Source organism: Saccopteryx bilineata, chromosome 8, assembly GCF_036850765.1.
Source record: "Saccopteryx bilineata isolate mSacBil1 chromosome 8, mSacBil1_pri_phased_curated, whole genome shotgun sequence".
NCBI lineage: Eukaryota > Metazoa > Chordata > Mammalia > Chiroptera > Emballonuridae > Saccopteryx > Saccopteryx bilineata.
Window position 1 is genome coordinate 37,510,050 of NC_089497.1, and position 25,269 is coordinate 37,535,318.

The window sequence follows — 25,269 nt, forward strand, 5'->3', positions numbered from 1 at the left end:
CTATATCATGATGTTGTAAACCTACGTATTTCAATATACCTGTTTAAAGCAAAAATTGTAACATTGCTTTGGGGGTTAGTAATGTTTATAGATTTATGTATCAATTATAGAATAAAGGATGGAGAAGATAAATGGGCTGACATAATTGCAAGGTTTCTATACTTTATGTTAATTAAGTAGTACAATATTAACTCCAAGTGGACTACGGAAGTAAAGGACTTATTTGTCAAAATACTGTAGATTAAAAAAGCAATAGCCAATTATATACTGTCTACAAGTTTATGCAATTTACATAGAAAGATACAGGTTAAAAGTAAATTGATGGCAGAAGATTTACCAGGCCAACAGAATGCATTAAAAGGCTATATTAATATCAAATAAAACAGACCTCAAGACAAAAACACCAAAGGTAGAGAAACACAGTTCTTAGTGATAATCAATTAATCAGTAAGATATAACATCAAAAAGTCAAGCTCCAGCAGTTTTTTTAATAAAGTTTCTTTGGAAAGCTATACTGGACAGCCGTACCCATTTATGTAGGTATCGTCTCCGACTGCCTTCCTACTACAATGGCAGTGCTAAGCAGCTGTGTGAGAGAAACTATATGTTGCACAAAGCCTAAATTATTTACCACCTGGCCCTTTATAGAAAATGACTGACTTCTTTTTTTTTTTTTTTTTTGAAGCTGGAAACGGGGAGAGACAGTCAGACAGACTCCCGCATGTGCCCAACTGGGATCCACCCGTCACGCCCACCAGGGGCACGCTCTGCCCACCAGGGGGCGATGCTCTGCCCCTCCGGGGCGTCACTCTGCCGCGACCAGAGCCACTCTAGCGCCTGGGGCAGAGGCCAAGGAGCCATCCCCAGCGCCCAACTGCTGACTTCTAAAAAAGGAATTAAGTTACAAACAGGATATGTGTTTGGTCCAACAGTAGATAAGTCAAAAACAAAGCTGTAAATAAAATGAATAACTATTTAAAAAAAGAAAAAGAATCAAAATAAGGATAGTTTTTTTTTGTTGTGGCAGAGACAGAGAGAGGAATAGATAGGGACAGACAGACAGGAAGGGAGAGAGATGAGAAGCATCAATTCTTTGTTGTGGTTCCTTAGTTGTCCATTGATTGCTTTCTCATATGGGCTTTGACTGGGGGGGCTTCAGCAGACTGAGTAACCCCTTGCTCAAGCCAGCGACCTTGGGCTCAAGCTGGTGAGCCTTGCTCAAACCAGATGAGCCCGCGCTCAAGCTGGCGACCTCAAGGTCTTGAACCTGGGTCCTCCGTGTCCCAGTCCGACACTCTATCCACTGCGCCACCGCCTGGTCAGGCAAGGTTATGAGTTTTAGTGAATATACCTGAAATATAAGTCGCTGTAAATGAGCCTCAGGTAAAAGTTAAAATTCCTATATAATATTTTCACTTAACTAACAGTGCTAACTCAAGTCAGAATCTTATATCCTTAACATAAATAACTAGTTTTTTCAACATAGAAGTAAATAAAACTAAAAATGCATTAATATGGCAATTTCCCCCCAAAACATAGCATTAAGTTTTAATTATTTTGTTACCGTGACATTAAATGGAGTTTAGTATAAATTACAATCAGCTAAATTTTAAGATTGTCTATATTTTATATCTGTTCAAATGGAAAAAGTAGTAAAACACAAAACACTGTATTAATGTACGCTTGAATATATATTCTTTACAGCAAAATTTTAGAGATTTAAACAATTCTAATATAAAGATGCATTTACTTAGTTTTGTTTTCTCCATTAGGAAATGGGCATACACACACAGAAATAATTTGTAAAACTCTATGACTGTGGTTCTAACTTGCTTAAAATAAAATAAAAAAAAAATTACACACACACACACACTCTCTCTCTCTCTTTGGGGTTTTCTGTTTTGTTTTTAAATCTGAATCACACAGAACCAAAAAGCAGGAAAGAAAAAATACCTAGCATACTTAGGTTAAGAAAAACAATCAGGCCCTAGCCGGTTGGCTCAGTGGTAGAGCGTTGGCCTGGCGTGCAGGAGTCCCGGGTTCGATTCCCGGCCAGGGCACACAGGAGAGGCGCCCATCTGCTTCTCCACCCCTCCCCTCTCCTTCCTCTCTGTCTCTCTCTTCTCCTCTCGCAGCCAAGGCTCCATTGGAGCAAAGATGGCCTGGGCGCTGGGGATGGCTCCTTGGCCTCTGCCCCAGGCACTAGAGTGGCTCTGGTCGCAACAGAGCGACTCCCCAGATGGGCAGAGCATCGCCCCCTGGTGGGCATGCTGGGTGGATCCCGGTTGGGCGCATGTGGGAGTCTGGCTGGTTGGCTCAGTAGTAGAGTGTTGGCCTGGCGTGCAGGAGTCCCGTTTCCAGCTTCAGAAAAATACAAAAAAAAAAAAAGGAAAACAATCAGAACAATATGAAAGATGCTACAAGCGACAGAAAGACTAGCAATAACAGGAAAAGTGAAGAAGTATGATGATAAGTACTCACCTTAAAAAACTGATAAAAGAGATTAAGAATAACAGGTTGCCTGACCAGGCAGCGGTGCAGTGAATAGAGCATTGGACTGGGATGCGAAGGACCTAGGTTCGAGACCCCGAGGTCCCCAGCTTGAGCACGGGCTCATCTGGTTTGAGCAAAAGCTCACCAGCTTGGACCCAAGGTCGCTGGCTTGAGCAAAGAGTTGCTCGGTCTGCTGCAGCCCCATGGTCAAGGCACATATGAGAAAGCAATCAATGAGGTGTTGTAATGAAAAACTAATGATTGATGCTTCTCATCTCTCTCTGTTCCTGTCTGTCACTATCTATCCCTCTCTCTGTCTCTGAAACAAACAAACAAACAAAATACAACAGGTTAAAACTGTATTAACAAAAGCTGCTAAAAAAGACAGGACCCTCTGTCTATGTAGGTCTTCTAAAATAGGCAAATTGAGTGGTTTAAATAAATGCACACAGAATGGGGAAAAGGTTTATAGTTGCTCATATGGAAAATAAGACAATTAACAATAATACAAAAATAAACTCTGTGTTTCACATACTCATAATTGTAAAGTTGCTTTTGTCCTACCCAGTACTTGCAATAACGGACCAGCTCTGTACTAAGATGGCAATTAAAATTAATTAGAACTCAATAAAATAAAAAATTCACTCCTTCAGGTACGCCAGGCACATCTGAAGTGCTCAACAGTCACATGTGGCGACAGGCTGTGGCCACGTAGAGCAGACGCAGAGCATTGCCAACATCACCAAAGCTCTGTGGGGCAGCACTGGGCTAGGCTCAGTGCCTCGAGAGTGTCTCAACTATAAAGATAGTTTGATTACCCCTACAGCTTTTGGTTCATTATATTTATTTTACAACACTTTTTGTTTTTCACTTTACAGAGTTTTTTGTTCTTTAGTCATGTGTCCATTTAAATATTTTTCATATTAAATTGAAAATGCATGCAGTTGCACAAAAGCAATAGAATGCAGTTCTCACAGAACAAGTAGCAATTTTAACTGTTATTCAGCACAATGTCCTTTTTTAAAATTCATGTTAACTGAACAAAATGCATAGATATATAAAACTATTAGTTTGATATTATTTAATGTAAGTAGTAATTTATAAAATATATTTAATTTCTAAACAAATTCAGATAAACTATAGTTAGAAAAGTAAATCTAAGTTCACTTGAGTTAAATGGAGATATAAATAGTTAAAAAGTAAAATGAATAGTTGTAAAAGTGTAGCAATCAAGTCAACCAAAATATTGATATAAAAACTCTTCTTAAATTCTATTTATAACATTTGATTCAAATGAAGAATACTGAAAAATTCCCTTGTATTAAAGAGAAACGTGAACAATACTTAACCTATGCTGGCTGGTAGGCTCGGAGGTAGAGTATTGGCCCAGTGTGTGGAAGTCCCAGGTTCGATTCCCGGCCAGGGCACACAGGAGAAGCACCCATCTGCTTCTCCACCCTTCCCTCTCTCCTTCCTATCTCTCTCTCTCTCTCTCTCTCTCTTCCCGTCCCGCAGCCAAGGCTATATGGAAGCAAAATTTGTACCAGGTGCTGAGGACGGCTCCATACCCTCCGCCTCAGGCGCTAAAATGGCTCCAGCTTCAACGGAGCAATGCCCCACAGGGGCAGAGCACCACCCCCTAGTGGGCTTGCCAGGGGTGATCCCGGTCGGGTGCATGCAGGAGTCTGTCTCTCTGCCTCCCTGCTGCTCACTTCAGAAAAATACAAAAAAATAAATAAATAAAAAATAAAAATAAACGGTCAAATTCAAAACTACTTAAATGAAAGGCAATACATTAAATAAAATGAGAATTAACAACAAATAAATTTCTGAATATGTATCAAGGATAGATCCAAGATATCCAATGTAAATCAAAATAAATTCATAACTGAAATGATTTGGGTGGGGCAATATAAAACATTTCAAATAGTAAAACTAAAGCTATCTCATAAATAATTCTACAAGGTATTATGCTTTATAAGTGATACACAATGCAGTGATTTAATACATTGGCTATTTTCTAGTTTTTAAACGTTATTTCTTTTACAGTGACTGAATTTTTTTTTCAAATTTAGAACTTATACCATATATCTTACTATACTTTAAATGCAGTAATAAAATTATTTTAAATTCATTGATATGTCCTTTTGTGCTATTTTATAAGAAAACTTCTCTGGCTACATCATGCCTTCTCTCCTTTTACTGATCACATTTTCAATTTACTAATATTTAGGACTGTTATATCAAGCAAGTTTGATTTTAAAATCTAAATAATCACAAATGAGACCAAATTAAGTAAGAGAGTGGAAGCAACTAAGGAAGAGGAAAGAAATACCTTAGAATATTAATATTCTAATATAAGAACCAAAGAAAACTTTAAGCAATAAAAGTTAAAAATAGGAAGTAAAACTTTAAGAAATAAAACCATGTTATCAGATAGGTTCTTTACTAAATTAAAAATCAGATAATAATTTGCTCTTCTTTTGGAGTCAGACATCACCTTCCCCGCCCGCCTTCCCCAGTCCATGAATACATAATGTCTATATGCTGAGATTCACAGTTTCCGGATTGATTTTCCCACCACTGAGACTGTGGATCATCGCTATCATATGAGAGTGCTTGTTCAGCTCCTCTTGCTGAAGTTTCACTTGAGACTCTTTCTCTTCCAAACGCCCTTCTAACTGGGACTTCTGAACCTCCAGGGAGGAAGCCTGGGACCGGGGAGGGAGAGGGAGAGGAAAACAAACAACCTGTCAGTTTTCTCTTCACACATATGTCAGGACGTCCTTACTTTTCATTTGTAAGATAACCATTTCAAGTGACACATGATAAATATGTGTATTTTAGTTAATTAAATTATACAGTTCAAGGTAAGTAATCATTAAACAATACAAAATAAATTGGGAAGATGTATTTGATTTGTCTTTGTCAATGTTAGCAACTGAAATCCTGCTAACTCTAAATTCTAATTACTACTTAGAATTACTATTAAAATAAGCACATTAAAGCAGAAGCAGGAAATCTGTAAATGGGTTATGCAGCTTTATGCCTCTCTGTCACTTATGCTCTGTAGTTGTTCAGTGTTCCCATCTTCCTGACGGCAGATGGACTAGGAAGCACTATCCAGAGTACCACGCCAAGCAACCGGGGTAATGGAGAAAGAGCAATGGATTCAGATGCGGACTATGTGAGTCTACCTTTCCCCTTAGCTATGTGAATGCCCTTGAGCCAATAACTTAACCCAACACTCAGTCTCATTTGTAGAATGAAAATAATTAACTTATATATATTAATGTATTTGTCAAAGTGAGGAGAATGTTTCAAAAAGTCCTTTGCACAGGACCTGGCTGGTTGGCTCAGTGGTAGAGCGTCGGCCTGGCGTGCAGGAGTCCCGGGTTCGATTCCCGGCCAGGGTACACAGGAGAAGTGCCCATCTGCTTCTCCACCCCTCCCCTTCTCCTTCCTCTCTCTCTCTTCCCCTCCTACAGCCAAGGCTCCATTGGAGCAAAGATGGCCCAGGCACTGGGGGCGGCTCTATGGCCTCTGCCTCAGGTGCTAGAATGGCTCTGGTTGCAACAGAGCAATGCCCCAGATGGGCAAAGCATCGCCCCCTGGTGGGTGTGCTGGGTGGATCCCAGTCGGGCGCATGCAGGAGTCCGTCTGACTGCCTCCCTGTTTCCAACTTCAGAAAAATACAAAAAAAAGAAAAAGTCCTTTGCACATTATAAAGTTCTAAACAAATGAAAACTACTATTTTTATTACCATCTCTACAACCAGAGAGGAGGCTACATACCCATACAAAGCCACCTGCACATGACATAAAGAACTGGGAACTCTTTTCTGTATTCCTTAACCACTTAACAGCAGTTAAGTTCTGGTAAACAGTATATATTTAATAAATGTTCAATTATTTTAGGAAATACAGGTTTTTACATTGTGAGAGACTCTTCATAACAACTGTAAAACCACTCTGAGATCCTAATTATCTTTAAAACAAAATTATGCTAAAGAAACAATATTAATTTATCCAAATTCACCATTTTCACAAAATAAGACTTTTTTAATTTACTGCAAATGAGAACTCAACAGATTCTTACCTTAATGCTCAATTCTTTTCTTAAATGTTCCGTTCTGGTTAATTCTTTTCGAAGACTGTCAATGGTTTCTTCCTTATCTTCCCTTTCTTTTTTTAAGACTTTAATCTTTTCCTCTTGTACTTTTGTTTTTTGTTGCAAATCTTAAAATAAATAAACAGTTAGTTATATGTTCAGGGGTCTTATACTAACTTTCCTGAAAGCTTTAGTAGCTATTTTCTATAAGAGCAAAAGAAAGACAAAGAAACACCTTGCTGAAAATAAATGTTTTAATAGTATCTGATGAATAAAAAACATCATGTAACTCTTCTTCTGTATCAGTACTCTACAGAAAAAATGCTAAATCTCCGTGTCTTTCCCCCTTCCTCTGTTCTAAAGATAATATATAATAATGAGGAGAAGGACAATCCTCAAGCTTAAGGATTAGAAGAGAAAGGGAGAAAGAAGACTGAAAAATCATATAGGTAGATGATGTCTGTGTTCTAAGGCAAGTGAGTGAGAATCAAAACAATGTCTTTCTGGATCACTTTGGAGTTATCATTAAGAAACCAGTCACTAAAAGTTACCTAGCACTGCCACCTGCTGTTACATTCCTGTAAAATGTTTTATTTTACAGAGGGCGATAATTTTCTGTAACTCCCAGTTTTTAAAATCCATTTAACTAAATTGCTTTCTGAAATGTTATGACAAGAAAAGGAGAGTTGTTTAGGATGTGACTTAAGGTTTTAAAATATGAGAGAAATAGAAACTAATGGAAAACCAACATAAAAACCATTCATGTTTTGATTTTCTCCCAACACAAGTTATGTTAACATATAAACAGTATGTTAAATAAAAAGCTACTTACTTGCCAGTTTACATTCTCTGTCTACTAGCTGGTTCTGTACTTCTTTTCTCTGTTCTTCTCTTTCTATTAATTGGGCAATAGATCTGAAATTATATAAAATATAGAAGAAAATATCACTAAACCATATCATTTCTTTTTCTCTTCAACTATTTTAAGAGAAAATTTCTAATAGTAATTACTCTTAAATTCTGCCTAGTGCATTTCATATCTAAAATAAGTTAAACTTCTATTGAGTTATCTGTAAAAAACCATATTCTGTATAAAAGGAATCATTGTTTTTGAAAAGTTACAAAATAAGTAAAATAAAGCACTAGAGATTTTACTTTTCATTTTGTTGCTTGAGTGACTCATTCAATTTTTTCACTGTCTCAATTTGTTTATTCAGAGAATCGCATGTGATCTGTAACTCTTTATTCTTCTTTTCAGTAGTTTCATTCCTGAAAAGACAAGGTGATGAGTGATATTTTTATGGAAGAAAACACACAGTGAAGAAAAAAATAATCAACGTTTTCTTTACTTTTTCTTCTAACCAAATAACATACACTGCAGGTAAGAGAATGAAAGTTATGAACTAGCAGGACATAAACAGATTAACTCCAAAAGACAGGAAAGACATGTTCTGGCTGACTGAGGTGATAAAAATTACTATACAGTGGAAATATGTAGGGCATTAACCTCATATTTACTAATATAGAGCTTTATTCTACAGATAATATTGCATTACATAGTTTCCTATAAACACATACAGCTATCTTCAGAGCTAGGTCCAAAATGGAAACCTCTTGTAAAAATCTGTCATCATTAGCTTCTTGGACATAATATGTTTAATTAAAAATTCCCAGTTAATGGATAAAGCAGTTGAGAATTCTAAAGTTCTCTTGCCTCTTTAAAGCTCTGCATCTAATAATATTGCTTATTTTACCTTCAAGGTAAACACTGAAAAAAATGAAACTCTGACAGCCCTCTATCTTTTTTTATTTTTTATTTTTATTTATTTATTTATTTTTATTTTTATTTAAATTTTTTACAGAGAGAGTGAGTCAGAGAGAGGGATAGACAGGGACAGACAGACAGGAACGGAGAGAGATGAGAAGCATCAATCATTAGTTTTTTTCATTGCGCGTTGCAACACCTTAGTTGTTCATTGACTGCTTTCTCATATGTGCCTTGACCGCGGGCCTTCAGCAGACCGAGTAACCCCTTGCTGGAGCCAGAGACCTTGGGTTCAAGCTGGTGGGCTTTTGCTCAAGCCAGATGAGCCCGCGCTCAAGCTGGCGACCTCGGGGTCTCAAACCCGGGTCTTCTGCATCCCAGTCCGACGCTCTATCCACTGCGCCACCGCCTGGTCAGGCTGACAGCCCTCTATCTTAAGTGTGAAAAGTTGACATAAGTGGAACCACTTTTAAATAGAACTATGACAGCTATTCCAGAAGAATTACCTTGCATGTCTTACTTCTCAAACCTTTGGAATTTTGAACTGGGCAAAATAATGTTGGGACTGGGCCAAACCAGCAATGTATTTCAAAGAACTGTATGGAAAGCTAACAGGAAAACAGGTAGCCTACGTACCAAGCTGAATGTTCAAGATATTCTTTAGAATTAGCACCACCATGTATACCTAAACAATAACTTAGCTTATTTGTACCTATAGAAATTCCTTCCTTCTGCTTATATAATTATTTCCCTTCTCTTTCTCATAAAAGTCCCTTCCCTTCTTCATTCCCTAATTTGAACACTATTTGGGTTTTTGCCTGAATCAGTGCTTCCCAAATAGTTATTATTCTTTGTGATCTCAAACATTTGCTGCCTCTCACTTGGGCCTTTTCTTTTTAGATTAACATAGCATAAAATGTCCTTTTTACTTTACTAAGATAAACAAACTGGCACACTAGCCACCTCTGGCCAGCAGACGTGTTTTATCTGTCCTACAGAGTGTATAAAATCTAACTTTGAATTCTCTGGTATCACATGTGAGTTTTCCCCAACCAGCGTCATTCACTTGTTACCCATCTGGCTCCTCAGTGCAGAAGCTTTACTTCTTGGCTCCTCACTCACTACCTGGAACACCAGCTGGTCCTAGATATCACTATTTCTCTTGGACCACGTACGTACTTTCCCTTCCACTGATAGTTCACTTTATCAGGGCTGCCCAAATCAGACTTTGGAAAGAGTTGTCGTTGGGCAAAAATATCCTGTTTAGAAGTCACCTTGTCATCACTTATTTCCCAGACGTTATACATTTTTCACCCTTCACTTTTACTGATGGGCAGATAAACACATAGACCTTGCCCAAGTTAATAATTTTCTATGTGTCTTTATTAACAGCATAAAACAGCGGAAATTTTTCAGATCTTAACTAATCTTAAAATAGAAATTAAAACAAGGATCAAGTTAGCCAGAGTCTTTTTTTGTATTGTTTGGTGGAGAATACATCATTACTCCTGGTCTTCCTCACAATGCACAAATTTTAAGGCTGGACTAAAAGATAACAAGTTTTACAAAGGAGGGGAAAACAATCAATTTTCTACCTTGTTAGTGGGTATATAAATTGGCATAGCCTTCTTGGAGGGGAGATTTGGCAATCTATCAAAGACTTAAAAGCACATACCCTTTAACCCAGTAATTCACCTTTAACAATATATCGTATAGATATAGTTACTCAAAAGTAAACTACATTCAATGGCATTAAGGATAAATACTAACTAAAAATCTAGAAATCGGTTAAACACTAACACCTAAATTTCCATTCTATTAAGCTGAATGACATGAAAATGTTAATATTCAATCACCTTTGATCCATAGAAGGACCAATTCATATGGTTAAACCTAATATAAAGTGTGACTAAGGTCATTCAACACTCCCTTATGGAGTGCCTAACTATGTAGCAAGCACTCTTCTAGGCCCGACAGAGTTGTCAGTGAACAAAGCAGACAGAGTTGGCCTTGTGCTGCTGACATCCCCTATGACCGATGAACAAATGCAAAGAAGTAGAAGCAATTCGAAGAAAATAAAGAGACCTGCATTCTGTTTCTAACTTCAATAGGCAGTTTGAATAAGCAATACTTCAACATATACATACCTTATTATATTATCGGAATAAATAAATGCTTACAAAAGGATTTTAGGACCACAGAAAAAAAAGTACTATGTGTTCACTATAGATTCTAATCTCAAACAGAGGCATTTACTAGTTTACCTTTGAAGAAGTTCCATGTAGGATTTTGTCAGTATCTCATGTTCTTTGGCCACAGCTTCTAACTTCCTATTATGCTGAAAGAGATGCTCAATATCACTCTGGGCTCTTTCTGACTCAGCCTGCTGTGACTTGAGCAACACACTAAGCTCTTCATTTTTCTTCTCAACTTCTCTCAACATACCAGCAAGTGTTCGTGCCTAAAAGAAAATGAAACAGAGACTTTTCCACTATCATTACTTAATATGCTCAGTTTTTACAATTTAAAAGATTTACCAAATACCTAATAGGCTAGCATCTATTGGCTTATATCAAGATTTATTAGTCATATGAACTTATTACTTAACTACTTCTAATCTAATATTATTACAGTTTTTTATTTAATAGATTATTCTGACAAAACAATCTCAGCATGACCAGATTCATGAAAATGAACACAGTTTTAACAACATAAAGGTATAACATATAGTACTTAGTTAACAGGGTAGAGTCCCTGGGGCGAGCTGCTAAAACTGAATCACAAAGTTTTCCCATTTCGGGCAAGAATTAAGAACAAGATTTAACTATATCACAGATGCTTAAATAAACATTTAAAATTAAGCTAGCACAATCAGTGAACACAACCTAGATTCAATATGAAAGTAACTGTGACAAAAAAAAGTTAAAGAAAAAGAAATTAAAGCAGAAAAATAACTAGAATAAGTGTACTTCCCTCTGTTCTTTTGTCCAAAAAATTTTAAAATACCAGATGAAAACCTAAGCCATTCTTTGCTTTCGGAGTCTATAAAGCAGTAATACCGAATTATTTAGTGCTATTTTTATAAAAAGTCTTTTCAGTAAAATAAGTAAAACATTAAATTCTCCATAAAATTCAAGTTATGTCTAACAATTGGGCTATGAGAAGGGAGAGAAAAAAATAATTTTACTATCACTAATTTTCTTTATTGGAATTTATGAAAAATTCAATATACCATTCACCAGTCAAGACAAATGAATCCAAAATAAGAAAAAATATGGTTTTATTTATTTATATTTTTTAGAATATCTTTACTCAAAAAAGATTTAAAAGGCATTATACTAGTCAATGATTTTAATGCCCCTATCAAAAGTCAATGTACTTTATTATAACTCATTACAAATGATATCAAGTTGTCTAGATTCCATTTGTATCCACTAGAAATTTCCTATTACTGCACTAGGTTCTCACCCATAATGTATACATTATGTACATATACATACATAGCACAATGCCAAACTTTCTTGGCACCCTCTGGATACAGAAACAGTCTCTGACATCAAGGGTGGGGGAGAGGTCATGCACTTTTCACATGGCAGGAGGTGTCATAAGAGGGGCAGCACAGCCTGACCAGGTGGTGGTGCAGTGGATAGAGCGTCGGACTAGGATGCGGAGGACTCAGGTTTGAGACCCCGAGGTCGCCAGTGTGAATGCGGGCTCATCTGGTTTGAGCAAAAAAAAAAAGCTCACCAGCTGGAGCCAACATCACTGGCTCGAGCAAGGGTTACTTGGTCTGCTGAAGACCCGCGGTCAAGGCACACATGAGAAAGCAATCAATGAACAACTAAGGTGTCGCAAGGAAAAACTGATGATTGATGCTTCTCTTCTCTCTCCATTCCTGTCTGTCTGTCCCTGTCTATCCCTCTCTCTGACTCTGTCTCTGTAAAAAACAAACAAACAAAAAAAACAACAAAGAGGGCAGCACAGGGTAAATACAGAGAGGAAGGAAAGGATCACCAAACATGTATGGGAGGAAGAAGACCAAAGAAGCTCTTTGGGAAATGAAGATACTAAAACTAAAATCTGTAGGATTATTAGGAGTTTGAAAGAGAAGGTGTTCCAAATACTGACGAGGAAGTATAAGGTCAGGTAAACCTAACACTGTCAAGCTTCAGGGACTGCAAAGTTGCAAGGGTTAGGCAATAGTTAATTAGTACATTTGTTTTCTATTCTTTCCATGGGCTCCATGACCTCCTCCTTTGAAATGTGGGGAAAGTTATCTTTCAGGCAGACCTAGGAAGCATCCAGGAGGAGCCCAAAGACTAATAGAGGAGATGGACGGTCTGGGAAGAATGCAGAGATAAAGAAGACAGATAGTCTGCTATCTATCTCAGGAACAGAGCACACTGACCTACCTTAGAAGACTCCACTACCCCCTCGCCTACGTGACGAAATGCACAGATTTTTGCCCTTTGCACCTTCACTAACAGCCCCTGAACCACATAAAAAGAGCTTGCAGGACAAGAGTGTAAAGCAAACTTTGGGCCGGAAGCCCTGCCTTCGCAGGTTGGCTGGCAATTCAATGAAAAACACATATTCACTTCAGTCCTTGTCCCTGTGTACTGGCTACATGGTGACAGGGAGCACGAACTCCAGCTTTGTTCGGGTTCAAAGTAATCTTGACTGCAGAGAATGCACAGAAATGCAAGATGTGGAATGAGAAGCAGGAATCCTAGTATGACAAACGAAGGAACTGAAATGATCTCCGAGCTGATGACAAGCCACTAGAGGATGTGCAGCACAGAAGTGACAGGGTCACTCCCTCAGGGATCACTGTGGGGGAAGAAGGGATGGTGGAACTAAACACAAACGACAACTGGAGGTGGTGTAGAGCTGAGAAGAGGGCACTAGACTGAATGCAGGAAGTCTAATTAGAGACTCTGCTGTGATTTACATGAGAAAAGATTTTGACCTGTAGAAAACAGTGTCAAGAACAGAGACAGAAGACCAGCAAAAAGTACTAGTTAGGTCAAATCAACTGGATTTGGTAAATGACTAACTGCAGAAAGTAAACTGTGATTTCCATGTTTCTCGTTTAAAAAATTCTAAGAACACTAGGGATAATGAATATACAAGAAAAAATACTTTTAAAAAGGGAGGTGATAACTTCAATATTAGTTATGCTCAGTTGGCAGTATTTGTTATATATTTAAATGGAGCTGCATAAGGAGGCATTTAACATGTAGGAAAAAGGACTCTGCATATAAATTTGGGGGCATTAACATTCTGGTAATGATTAAAAAGAGGAAAACGATAAATACCAAGAAGTAGAACTGTTGGGTCTATGGCTGTCCTTTTTCAGGTTTTTGAGGAATTTCCCTAGTTTTTGATAGTAGCTGCACCAACTACATTCCCAACAGTACATGAGGGTTCCCTTTTCTCCATATTCTTGATAACACTTGTTATTTGTTGATTTTTTTTATAATAGCCATTCTGACATGTGTGAGGTGGTGGCTCACTGTGGTTTTGTATGGTGACACATGGTTACTAGACTCAGTGTGGTGATCACATCATAAGATATATAAATATCAAATCGCTATATTGTATACCCAAAACTAATACTATATGCCAGTGGTCGGCAAACTCATTAGTCACAGAGCCAAATATCAACAGTACAACAATTGAAATTTCCTTTGAGAGCCAAATTTTTTAAACTTAAACTATATAGGTAGGTACATTCCTTATCGAGGTAGCGCCCACACGTGGTATTTTGTGGAAGAGCCACATTCAAGGGGCCAAAGAGCCGCATGTGGCTCGTGAGCCGCGGTTAGCCGACCACTGCTATGTCAACTATATATAATTACAAAAGGGGAAGAAGGGCTTAAAACAAAGAAAATCCAACATTTAGGGTTGAATGGATAAAAAAGTTCATAAAGAATAGAGAAAAAAACAAAGTAAATAAAAAAGAAGCAAACTCATAGACATGGAGAACAAACTGATGGTTGCCAGATGGAAGGGGTGTTGCAGGAATGGGTGAAAAAGATGAAAGAGATTAAGTACAAATTGCCTGTTATAAAAATAATCACCTGGGCCTGATCAGTGGTGGCATAGCGTATACAGCATCAACCTGGGGCGTTAAGGTCCCAGGGTGTGAAACCCCGAGGTTGCCCATTTGAGCGCGGGCTCATCCAGTTTGGGCGCAGGCTTGCCCGGTTGAGCATGGGATCATCGAAATGATCCCAAGGTCGCATGCTTGAGCAAGATGTCACTGGCTCGACTGGAGCCCCCCCCTCCCCAAGCACATATGAGAGGCAATTAATGAACTACTAAGGTGAGACGCAACTATGACTTGATGCTTCTCATCTTTCTCCCTTCCTGTTTGTCTCTTTTTTCTTTCTCACTAAATAATAATAATAATCACCCAGATATAAAATATAGCATAGGTAATATATTTAATAACTATGTATGGTGTCAGATAGGTACTAGACTTAGTGTAATTTCTTCGTAAGGTATAGAATACACATCTGATCACTATGTTGTATATCCAAGATTAATATAATATTGTATGTCAACTGTAATTGAAAAAAATTTTTTTAAAAATCCATTAGGGTAAGAAAAAATATCAGAAGGTAATGGTGTAACCAAAATAAAAGGGAAGAGGATTCCAAGATGGAGGGAGTAGTTGTGTGAAATGCTGAGGACAATTTAATTCAATCAGAACAACAAGGATATTACTAATATTTTGTAATATGTTTTACTTCATTTATTTTTCTACTAATCAGATATGTCTTTATATGGTACCCACCTCTGTCTCAGCTTGAGTTCTCTGACAGCGATATTGAGCAATTAGTCTATCGGCCTGTGCGAGGGCTAGAGCTTTTGCTTCCAAGAGATCTTGTAGCCTGCTTTCTTTGGACTAGGGAAAAAAAAACTGCATTAATCTTCATCCACTTACTGGAAAACATCTATTAAAGCTTAATTGTTACACAGTTAAAACAGGCTTGTACTCACAGCAAACGTAGACAGTTTCATCTCATATACATCCATTATGTCAGATACTCTCACATCATTTATCTGATCCTTTACCTAAGTTTTAATAAAATTGGGTCAAAAATCAGAAAACTTTAACATCTGACAAAATAAAGAAATGCCTACCAAAAATATAAGTCATTAAAACTTAATGTGGGCCCTGGCCAGTTGGCTCAGTGGTAGAGCGTCGGCCTAGCGTGCGGAAGTCCCAGGTTCGATTCCAGGCCCGGGCACACAGGAGAAGCACCCATCTGCTTCTCCACCCCTCCCCCTCTTCTTCCTCTTTGTCTCTTCCCCTCCTGCAGCTGAGGCTCCATTGGAGCAAAGATGGCCCGGGCACTGGGAATGGCTCCATGGCCTCTGCCCCAGGCGCTAGAGTGGCTCTAGTCGCAACAGAGCGATGCCACGGATGGGCAGAGCATAGCCCCCTGGTGGGCGTGCTGGGTGGATCCCGGTTGGGCGCATGCAGGAGTCTGTCTGACTGCCTCCCTGTTTCCAGCTTCAGAAAAATACAAAAAATAAAAATTAAAAAAAAACCTTAACGTGGCCCGGGTGGGTTGGCTCAGTGGTAGAGCATTGGCCTGGTGTGTGGAAGTTCCAGGTTTGATTCCCAGTCAGGGCAAACGGGAAGCGACCATCTGCTTCTCCACCCCTCCCTTTTGACCTTCTTCTAGCTCTCCCTTCCCCTCCTGCAGCCATAGTTCAGTTGGAGCAAGTTGGTCCTGGGTGCTAAGGATGGCTCCATGGCCTCGCCTCAGGTGTTAACATAGCTAAGTTGCTGAGCAACAGAGCACTGGCCCCAGATGGGCAGAGCATCGCCTGGTGGGGGCTTGCTGGGTGGATCTTGGTCAGGATGTATGCAGGAATCTGTCTGCCTGCCTCCCTTCCTCTCATTTAAGGAAAAAAAAAACAAACTTAATGAGTAAAAAGTGAAAGAAAAAAAAAAAGAATGTCATACCAGGCAATTCACAAACATTTCACTAATCTGGTTACTGCATAAGAATATCTGAATAAAATTTGTAATGCTTATCGGAATTTAAAATACTTTTCTCAATCTGAGGATGTGGAGGAGGGTGAGGCTGGCTGGGGAACAATAGAGAAAGAATTAGAGCCATATTTAAATATAGGAATTTTATGGTTCATTTTTTCTTATTTCCAAACTTTCCAGAATATTGTTACTTTTTATATTATGATCAAATCTGTCTAAAGTTGTCAAATTAATGTTATAATTGAGAATGATATTCCTTGGTATGTAGTGAGCAGAATCCCCTTTATAATGGTGATTTATCACTCACCATCACTCCAGACTGAAGTTTCTCTATTAAGTCCTCAATGTTCAATCTAGAAGCTCTATCTTTCAAAAGTGGAGGAGTTGCACATTTTACTGATGTTGGAAAACTGTGATTTAATGATTGCAAAGGCATTCTTCTGGGCATATGTTCTGTTTCCTGTTGTCTATAGGCATTGTTTGCTGCTATACTTTCTCCAAGTCTGAGAATTAAAAAAAAAAAGAAAGAAATAATTACAGAAAATAAAGCAAAAGGCAGAGTTAGTAGAGAATTAGGGATTCTTTAAAAATGGGTCTGTTTTGGGGAATATAAGTCTTCAAATATTTTTGAAATAACCTTGGAGTCTACGATGAAGCACAGTTTTGGGAAACATAAATTTGCTAGAAGAAATTCTTTTATGCTTTCAAACCTTTATAAAAACTACTCCGTATCTGGTTTGGAATTGGAGGCACTAGTACTAGTTTGGGAGTGTGGATTTACTTGTAAAAAGTTAAGGACAACGTGATGGGCAGTGGTTAGAACATCCTCACCACAGGCATCAGCCCTGGCCTTCCCCTGTGTTCTTCCCTCTCTCCCTCCGTGTATGTTCTCAAGAGAGCCGCCTTCCATCTGCCCCTTTCATTTATCTTCTCTTTCTCTTGTCTCAGGGTTTCTGTACAAGCTGTTTATTTACTGAGAATACTTTACCCACCAGATCTGCATGGTGTTGACTCCTTTTTATCATCAAGTCTCAATTCAAATTAGCCTCCTGGGAGAGGTCCCTTTATTCATAACGATGTGCGACAGAAGGCTCCCTGTCTAATCTACTGCAATGTCCAAAGTGCCTAGGGGAACCTGGTACAAAGCTGCCCTCACCAGATGTTTGTTAAATGTTCAAATAAAATTAACACCTACCTACACACCCACCCATCCATCCAGAATATAAGTGGATATAAAGTGAATATCCGGTTCACTTTATTAAAATGTCTAAGGTTCCCTGGCCAGATAGCTTGGTTGATTAGAGCATCATCCCGCATCACAGAGGTTACTGGTTCAATCCCTGGTCAGGGCATATACAGGAATGGAACAATGTTCCTGTCACTCTCCCTTTCTCCCTTCCTCTCTCGCTAAAATCAATAAATATTTAAAAATCTAAAGTAAAGTAAAAAAAAAGGCAAAAATCTATGTAACTGGACACCTGAGAGTTTCCAAAAAGAAAAATATACAACACAAGTAAGACAGGAACAAATGACCAAGACAGAGTGAAATGGTGGGAAGGTGTCACACACCGAGACAGAAGACGAGCCTTTCAGTGACGTGGCACTCTGAAGTGTGGGGGTTTGCTTCAGGTCAGAGTAGCACAGAAGAAGCAAGCAGGCCACCAGAGAATGAAGCAGCTTCACAGACCGTTTTCTTGCGGCTTGAGACACTCCCTATTTGTCAATTTATTTGTTAAAAAAGATTTTACTATAAAATGAAGGGAATTTTGATTATGTCATCTCCATGTCTTGTTTCCCATAGTCTTCCTTTCTTAATTTATGACTATTTAAATGAACTCTGAAAAATAAGTTTGCTAAGTTAGTTACTAGAAATAGCAGACATTAGCAAACTTTTCCTTAAAGGACATGGCAGTAAGTATTTTAGGCTTGAGGGTCTATAGTCTGCTACAACTTCCCAACCCTGACGTCATATCATGAATATAGACACAGACAACAACAGTATAAAAATAAATGGACGTGGCCCTATCCCAATAAAACTCTATTTACAAAGACCAGCTCCTATCAGCTGGCTAGAGTTTGCTGGCCCCTGGCATGTAGAAATGTCTTCTCTACTTACCACTGCTTTGGTTTATTCAAACTACTTTTGCAAATACATTCATATAAACCACTTAAACTTTTAAAAATTAAAATATAACCCTACTAGACATTTTGTTAACAATTCAGTTTATAGACAGCTCTGAAAAATCTAAATCTTTTTCAAAACCTAATATGTATTTAAAATTAATGAGTATAGTGGATAATTTTGCCTGGCCATTGTCTATTCCACTTTCTCATTAAAAACCAAGACTTACTCTTTGAGAATATCCCCACCTACTACCTCCCACCCTCCTGACCCCCCCAACTCCTGACCTCTGGTCCATGAGGTTCTCATACCCAAACCTTGGCAGGTGCCAAGGTCCCCACCTTGGCAAATGACCCATATCTGGTTAATGACTGTGATGCTTAGATTACTTAAACACTTGGGAAGGAAACCCTCTTTCCAGGGAGGAATAAACTGGTAGGAGGTAAGCTTAGTCCAGAGCCAATACATTAAAAAGAGATGGTGAGAGACAGAGAGACACAGAACACGCATAATATGTTTAACCATCTGGATCTAGCTCTTCTGTATGCACCAGGTCTTCTCAGTTGGAATCAAATTTTGATTAGCTGAAAAATTACTATTATAATGAAGTCTTCAATTCACTACTTTTCTGATCTATCTATATTGAGGCCTACTAAAGTAACACAGCAGGATACTGCAGCACCACAGATCACTGCATATGACTATAACTCACACTAACGCAGGAAAATCGGGCAGAGGAGCAGCCTCCAGTAATATTCCCAGTCCAGACTGCACTTGTTCTCTGTTATCTGATGTTATAGCAAAAGCCAAAGGAGTGATCACACGTGGATCCTGAGCAAATCAGAAACCAGAAAACAAAAGAAAGAAAAATAATGGTCAGGTCTTTTAAAATAAGGTGAGTAAACAGAGCTAAATCATAAAGTAATTCTAGGCCAATTCTAGTGTTTCTGACATTTGAATGTATTTGTTAGTCTTTATCTTATTATAATTGTCTTAGCAGTCAATATAAACACTAGCTTTAAAAATCTGGCAAAGGCTTTGAAGGCTTTTGACCGTGGCTATGAAAATTATGTCAAATATTTTGATGAATTTAAGATATCATCCACAACTGAATGATGTTTTGAATTACTGTTTTATTTTTCTAGTTACCATTTAAAAAAAAAACTGGCTGAAAGAAAAAATGGCTAATCATTTCTGAATCAATTAAAGTAAAAAGTTAAAGTAAAATTCAAAGTAACCAATTAAAAAAATCAAATTACCTCAATAAAAATTTTTAAAATTTAGTGACTAAAAACAATTATACTTAAAATGAAAGTCCTTAATGTCAGTAAATATTTTACATTAGTACTATAAGCTCCAAATCACCTACTCTGAAAAACATCTAGGAACTGACATAAAATTTGACTCAATATTTAAGTTGAGTAAAATTTGAGAAAAACAATGGAACATGAACCCTTTATAACTATCAACATTTTACAACGTTGAGTGTCTCGTAGGTACTCAAGTACAATCTAATGCCACAGAACTATGATAAGAGCTGTCCTTTCTCTTCATAACCCCCAAGGTAACCCATCAAAACTCCTCCCATGAAGGGGAGATCATTATTTGCACTTTGTAGTCAAGACCCTAGAGCTCAGAGAGATGAAATAACTCATTCAAGTCTGCAGTGACTAGTAAGTAGTGGAGTCAATATTTGAACCCTGTTTCTTAAGTGTTACGTTCTCAAAGCATACAAGTGGCCCCAGCCTAAGGTTTCAGTCTGGGCTTCTACTCTATCTATAGAGACAGGTGAACCATCTTTTAAGTTATTATACTAACTTAATTCACACATGTTTGTTAAATATATGATAAACCAGGTTTTGTGGAAGTCAAGGTAAACATCTAGAGCTCTTTGAATTCAGCTACCATCACTGAAATCTGTGCATTAGCTATTTTCTGCAGACCCTCTCTAATAATCATTCACAATCAAGTCCTTTCTTCCAAATGTCTCCCTATCCCCTTAAGACTCTACCTCATCATCTCCAACTAAAACCCAAAGCCCCAAATACCACTCCCCTCATCACAATGCCAATAAAAATAAATGAAGAAAACTGAAGACACACACACAAAGGCTGAGGAAGCACCGCTATCATTCTGTACGGTAGAACCAATGGCACTTATGTTCAATTCTGGTGAAACTCTAAAATAACTGTGTAGTGAGATTATTATAGCTACTTAAGGCAATTAACAAGCTTAAGATTTCTTCTGAGTGCCAATTCTAAGCAAATCATCTTCAAAAACTAAGAATTTCAAAACAGAAACATATATAAGCATTTACATAGGAATAAACTGCAATAATTTGAAGAGTTTAAACTCACCTGAAGGATTTTGTAAAAGCTTACTTCCATACCAGGAACCAAATGTTTAAGTTTGTTCATCAAATCAAGAGTTTTCAAAATTACATCAGCAGCAAGTTTACTTTAAAAAAAAAATCATTTAAATTTGTTAAGTCAACATTGCTTCAAGTTTATTTCTGTTCATAATTCTGAAAACAAAAAACCAACATCTTTGTTTTTAAACCTCAAGATACAGTATTGTTTCTTTGGAGAAGTAAAAATGTCAGAGACCAACATCCCTTTAACCCAAGACACAGAAAGAACAAACTAGCATTAAGTGATGGCATTTCTTTCTCTACTCTCAAATACCCCATGTTTCAGCATTCTGCTTCAATCACTAGCAGCACTGGTAACATGACCCTTGTATTATTTCTTAGCTTTGTCACTGGAATATCAACCATAGAGGCCAATGTCGGGCAATAAAAAACACCTAATATTTATTGAATTATACTGTATTCTCAGCCATGTACCTAAGAGAAAAAAAAGATAAACAGATAATCCTTACTACTGTAGAGTGCAATTCTGACACTTAGGACATTTATGAAAATTGGAACAAATCACAGTGTCTAGCATTTAGCAGATCCTCAACAAATAATTGTTAAATAGACTTAATTCATGTGGGATGAGGGGAATAAAAGAATCTCTTTACTATACTCCCTTTAACCATAAGTCTTATGCTAAGAGTTGTCTTTTTTATTAGGAAACTATCAACTGTGAACGATTTCCTTATAATAAAAACTACCCAGCTTTCTCATGCTCTTTTACTTAAACATGTAAAATTAAATGAACATAAAAATAATTACTAAGGGAATATCAAAAAGGATCTTTAGAAGAGAAACGTTCAGGAGTAAAATAACCCTTAGATAATCACAATAAATTAAAACATGTCAAAACATACCTATACAATGAAAAACAAATCACAGATGTTCATCTTTCTTCAAAAGCATGTGATCCATGAATTGAATAAACTTTCTAAAAATTCATTATGAAAAAATTTTCATTCTTTCCTGCACGTTCAGTTAACAGAACATACCCCGCCCTGGCCGGTTGGCTCAGTGGTAGAGTGTCGGCCTGGCGTGCAGGAGTCCTGGGTTCGATTCCCGGCCAGGGCACACAGGAGAAGCGCCCATCTGCTTCTCAACTCCTCCCCTCTCCTTCCTCTTTGTCTCTCTCTTCCCCTCAACCAAGGCTCCATTGGAGCAAAATTGGCCCGGGCGCTGAGGATGGCTCTGTGGCCTCTGCCTCAGGCGCTAGAATGGCTCTGGTTGCAACAGAGCATCGCCCCCTAATGGGCTGCCGGTGGATCCCGGTCGGGCGCATGCAGGACTGCCTCCCCATTTACAACTTCAGAAAAATACAAAAAATACAAAAAAAAAAAAAAAAAAGAACATACCCCAAGGATAGCCTCCAAGAGATGAGAATCACTACATCTTTTGATTTTTATTAAGTTTGGCCTTACCGTTTTGCAATTTGGATTTCATATACTCACCACAATTCAGAATCGGCGACTTTTGTTCCAAACCCCAGATCAATTTTGCCATATGCAAACTGTTTTTCTATCAGAGTGGTACATTTGATAGTAGTCAGAATTTTTGCAATGTGCATTTTTAGGGTATCATCTCCACACAGAGGTAAGTATTATTAAGGACACAAACAAAAAGTTCTCAGAAACCTTATTTTTGTATAGCACTTTACAGCATTTAGGATGATTTCATACAAATGATCTCCTCACTGCAATTCAGTGTTATTACATTAGTTCAACGACAGATTAGGAAACTAGAGCTCAGAGCAGTTAAGTGACTGGTAAGTAGCAAGAGCTGGGATTGACACCAAAACTTTCTGACTGAAAGGTAGAGAAACAAAGAATTCATTACTCTCCTAGATGTTAGTTTTTGTTACCAGGTATCACAACAGTTCAATAAATATTTGTTGAATTTTTCTCCTAGTTTGGACACTGTAAGCCAGGGGTCAGGAAGCTTTTTGGCGGAGAGAACCATGAACACCACATATTTTAAAATGTAATTCTTGTGAGAGCCATACAACAACCCGTGTATGTTACGCATTATCCAATAAAAATTTGGTGTTGTCCTGGAGGACAGCTGTGATTGGCCCCAGCCACCCGCAACCCAGCACATGAGTGGTAGGAAATGGATTGTAATGCATGAGAATATTTTATATTTTTAACATTATTTTTTTTATTAAAGATTTGTCTGCGAGCCAGATGCAGCCATCAAAAGAGCCACATCTGGCTAGAGAGCCATAGGTTCCCGACCCCTGCTGTAAGCTATTTTAAATATTTATCACTTCAAAAGGGTCAAGTTTGGTACCAATCAATGAAAGAAGGCCTGAATATATTACAGATATCTCTAAGGTCAAGCAAAGTGACTATGTGTCTCCATAGCATGGTTTTCAACTGTATGTCAGAATCACTTATGTAATTTAAATAATCATAAAAACTCCTTCCTCCATAGTTTCACATTAGTCCAATTAAATTAGAATCTCTGAAAGTATGGTTATTATGTCAGTGTTTTTTAAATGTTCTGATGATTCTAATAAATTGCCAAGATTGCAGCACTGACTGGTTGGCTCAGTGGTTGAGCATCAACCTGCTGTGTGGAAGTCCTGGGTTAGATTCCTGATCAGGGCACACTGGAGAAGTGCACATCTGCTTCTCCTCCCTTCCCCCTTTTCTCTCTCTCTCTCTCTCCTCCTTCCACAGCCATGGTTCAATTGATTCGAGCATGTCTGCCCCAGGCACTGAGCATGGCTCCATGGAGCCTCTGCCTCAGGCACTAAAAAATACCTTGGTTGCGAGCATGGCCTTGGATGGGCAGAGCATCGCCCCCAATGGGGGTTGCCAAGTGGATTCTGGTCAGGCCACATGTGGGAGTCTGTCTGTCTATCTCCCTTCCTCTCACTTAAATAAAAAAAAAAATTGCCAAGGTTGAACATCACTCCTGTAAAGGAAGAAGAAAATTAAGAAACAGTGGCTCAGAGAAGAGATTAAAGAGATGCGGAGTTTGCTACAGGGCAAGACAAAGTTCAACAAATTCTTTTTGCTTTGAGATACAAAAAAACCTGACCAGGCAAATATAAGAGATCTGACTCATATACAGAAACTCCTTGCTGATAATAATAAAAGCATTAATAATTAAAAATTGAGATTTAAACTTTTAAAGGCTTAGAATCAGCTGATCTAAAAATATAAACAAACAAAAAAACCTAGTACGGAAAACCTAGAAAAATCAGGATAGCCTGGCCCATGGTGGTACAGTGGATAGTCAGCCTGGGACATTAGGTTCCCAGGCTCAAAACCTCAAGGTCACCAGCTTGAGCATGGGACTGCCAGCTTGAGTGTGGGATCACTGACATGATCCCATGGTTGCTGTCTTGAACCCAAGGTCATTAACTTGAGCAAGGGGTCCTGCTTCAGCTGGAGTCCCCCAGTTAAGGCACATATGAGAAGTAATCAATGAACAACTAAAGTGATGTAACTTCAAGGTGATGCTTCTTTCTCTCTCCCTTCCTGTCTCTCTCTAAAAAAAGAAAAGAAAATCAGTATACAGAAGGTAAGCAGTGACACTAATAGTACTCAAGGTCTATTTTTTTTAAATAAACTAATTTGTTGATAGTATTTGTTTTATACCCAAGTGTGATGTCATCTTCATTGAAAACATTTATGCTTTAATTTTTAAAAGTTAAAAATTACTTGGCTAAAATAATGACACCTTTACCAAAATTTACTTATTCTGATACACTCCACCAAAGATGGCACCGTAAATCATACAGGGGCAACAATTACCATCAGAAGAAAGTAATAGGGCAGATATTTTAGAATATAACTCCTAATCTCAAACCATGACAGAAATATCTAAATTAAGTTTAAAAAGCATTTCTGAAAATGTTCTTTAGCTTAAGACTTTTGCATAGGAATAAGGGGAAAGAGTCCGAACAACTTTTATCGAAATTCTACATTTGAGAATCAGTTCTATATTTTAAATTTCAGTTCAATAATTCTGAATATATAGATGCATGAAAAGTTATAATATTACAACTAAAAACAAAAATGCAGCAAATGCAATGCTGGAAAAAAGTGAGTGGTTATTTAGTTTCCACATTTATACCAGTAAAGGATATTTAACAAAACTTCAATGGCTTTGACCATCCTTTCACATTTTTTTCTTATTAAGACCTCATCTAGATTTTGCTCTGTGAACTGAAGCTGATCAAGGACTGTAGGCAGCAGAAGGGCCACAAAATGGTCAGCGGAGGAACTGCTAGCAGTATCTATGACATCCTGGAATATAACCACCGCCAATGATTAAACCAATGATTAAAAACAGAACAAAAGATGGACTACAGAATGCAGAAATAGCCATCACAGTGCTAC

General features: G+C 37.9%; 1 protein-coding gene across 1 annotated transcript in view; it reads right to left on the minus strand.

The window, feature by feature from the left end:
• Window positions 1-4,922: 4,922 nt before the first annotated feature.
• CIP2A (cellular inhibitor of PP2A) overlaps window positions 4,923-25,269 on the minus strand; it is a 40,693-nt gene continuing 20,346 nt past the window's right edge. The window contains exons 10-21 of the mRNA XM_066240942.1: window positions 25,017-25,176; window positions 22,369-22,510; window positions 20,862-20,961; window positions 19,217-19,335; window positions 16,690-16,885; window positions 15,377-15,451; window positions 15,171-15,281; window positions 10,633-10,829; window positions 7,759-7,872; window positions 7,436-7,518; window positions 6,592-6,731; window positions 4,923-5,204 (exon numbers count right to left, since the gene is read on the minus strand). Of these exons, the coding sequence (XP_066097039.1) occupies window positions 5,034-5,204; window positions 6,592-6,731; window positions 7,436-7,518; window positions 7,759-7,872; window positions 10,633-10,829; window positions 15,171-15,281; window positions 15,377-15,451; window positions 16,690-16,885; window positions 19,217-19,335; window positions 20,862-20,961; window positions 22,369-22,510; window positions 25,017-25,176 (1,608 nt within the window). The 3' untranslated portion in view covers window positions 4,923-5,033. The remainder of the gene's footprint in view (window positions 5,205-6,591; window positions 6,732-7,435; window positions 7,519-7,758; window positions 7,873-10,632; window positions 10,830-15,170; window positions 15,282-15,376; window positions 15,452-16,689; window positions 16,886-19,216; window positions 19,336-20,861; window positions 20,962-22,368; window positions 22,511-25,016; window positions 25,177-25,269) is intronic.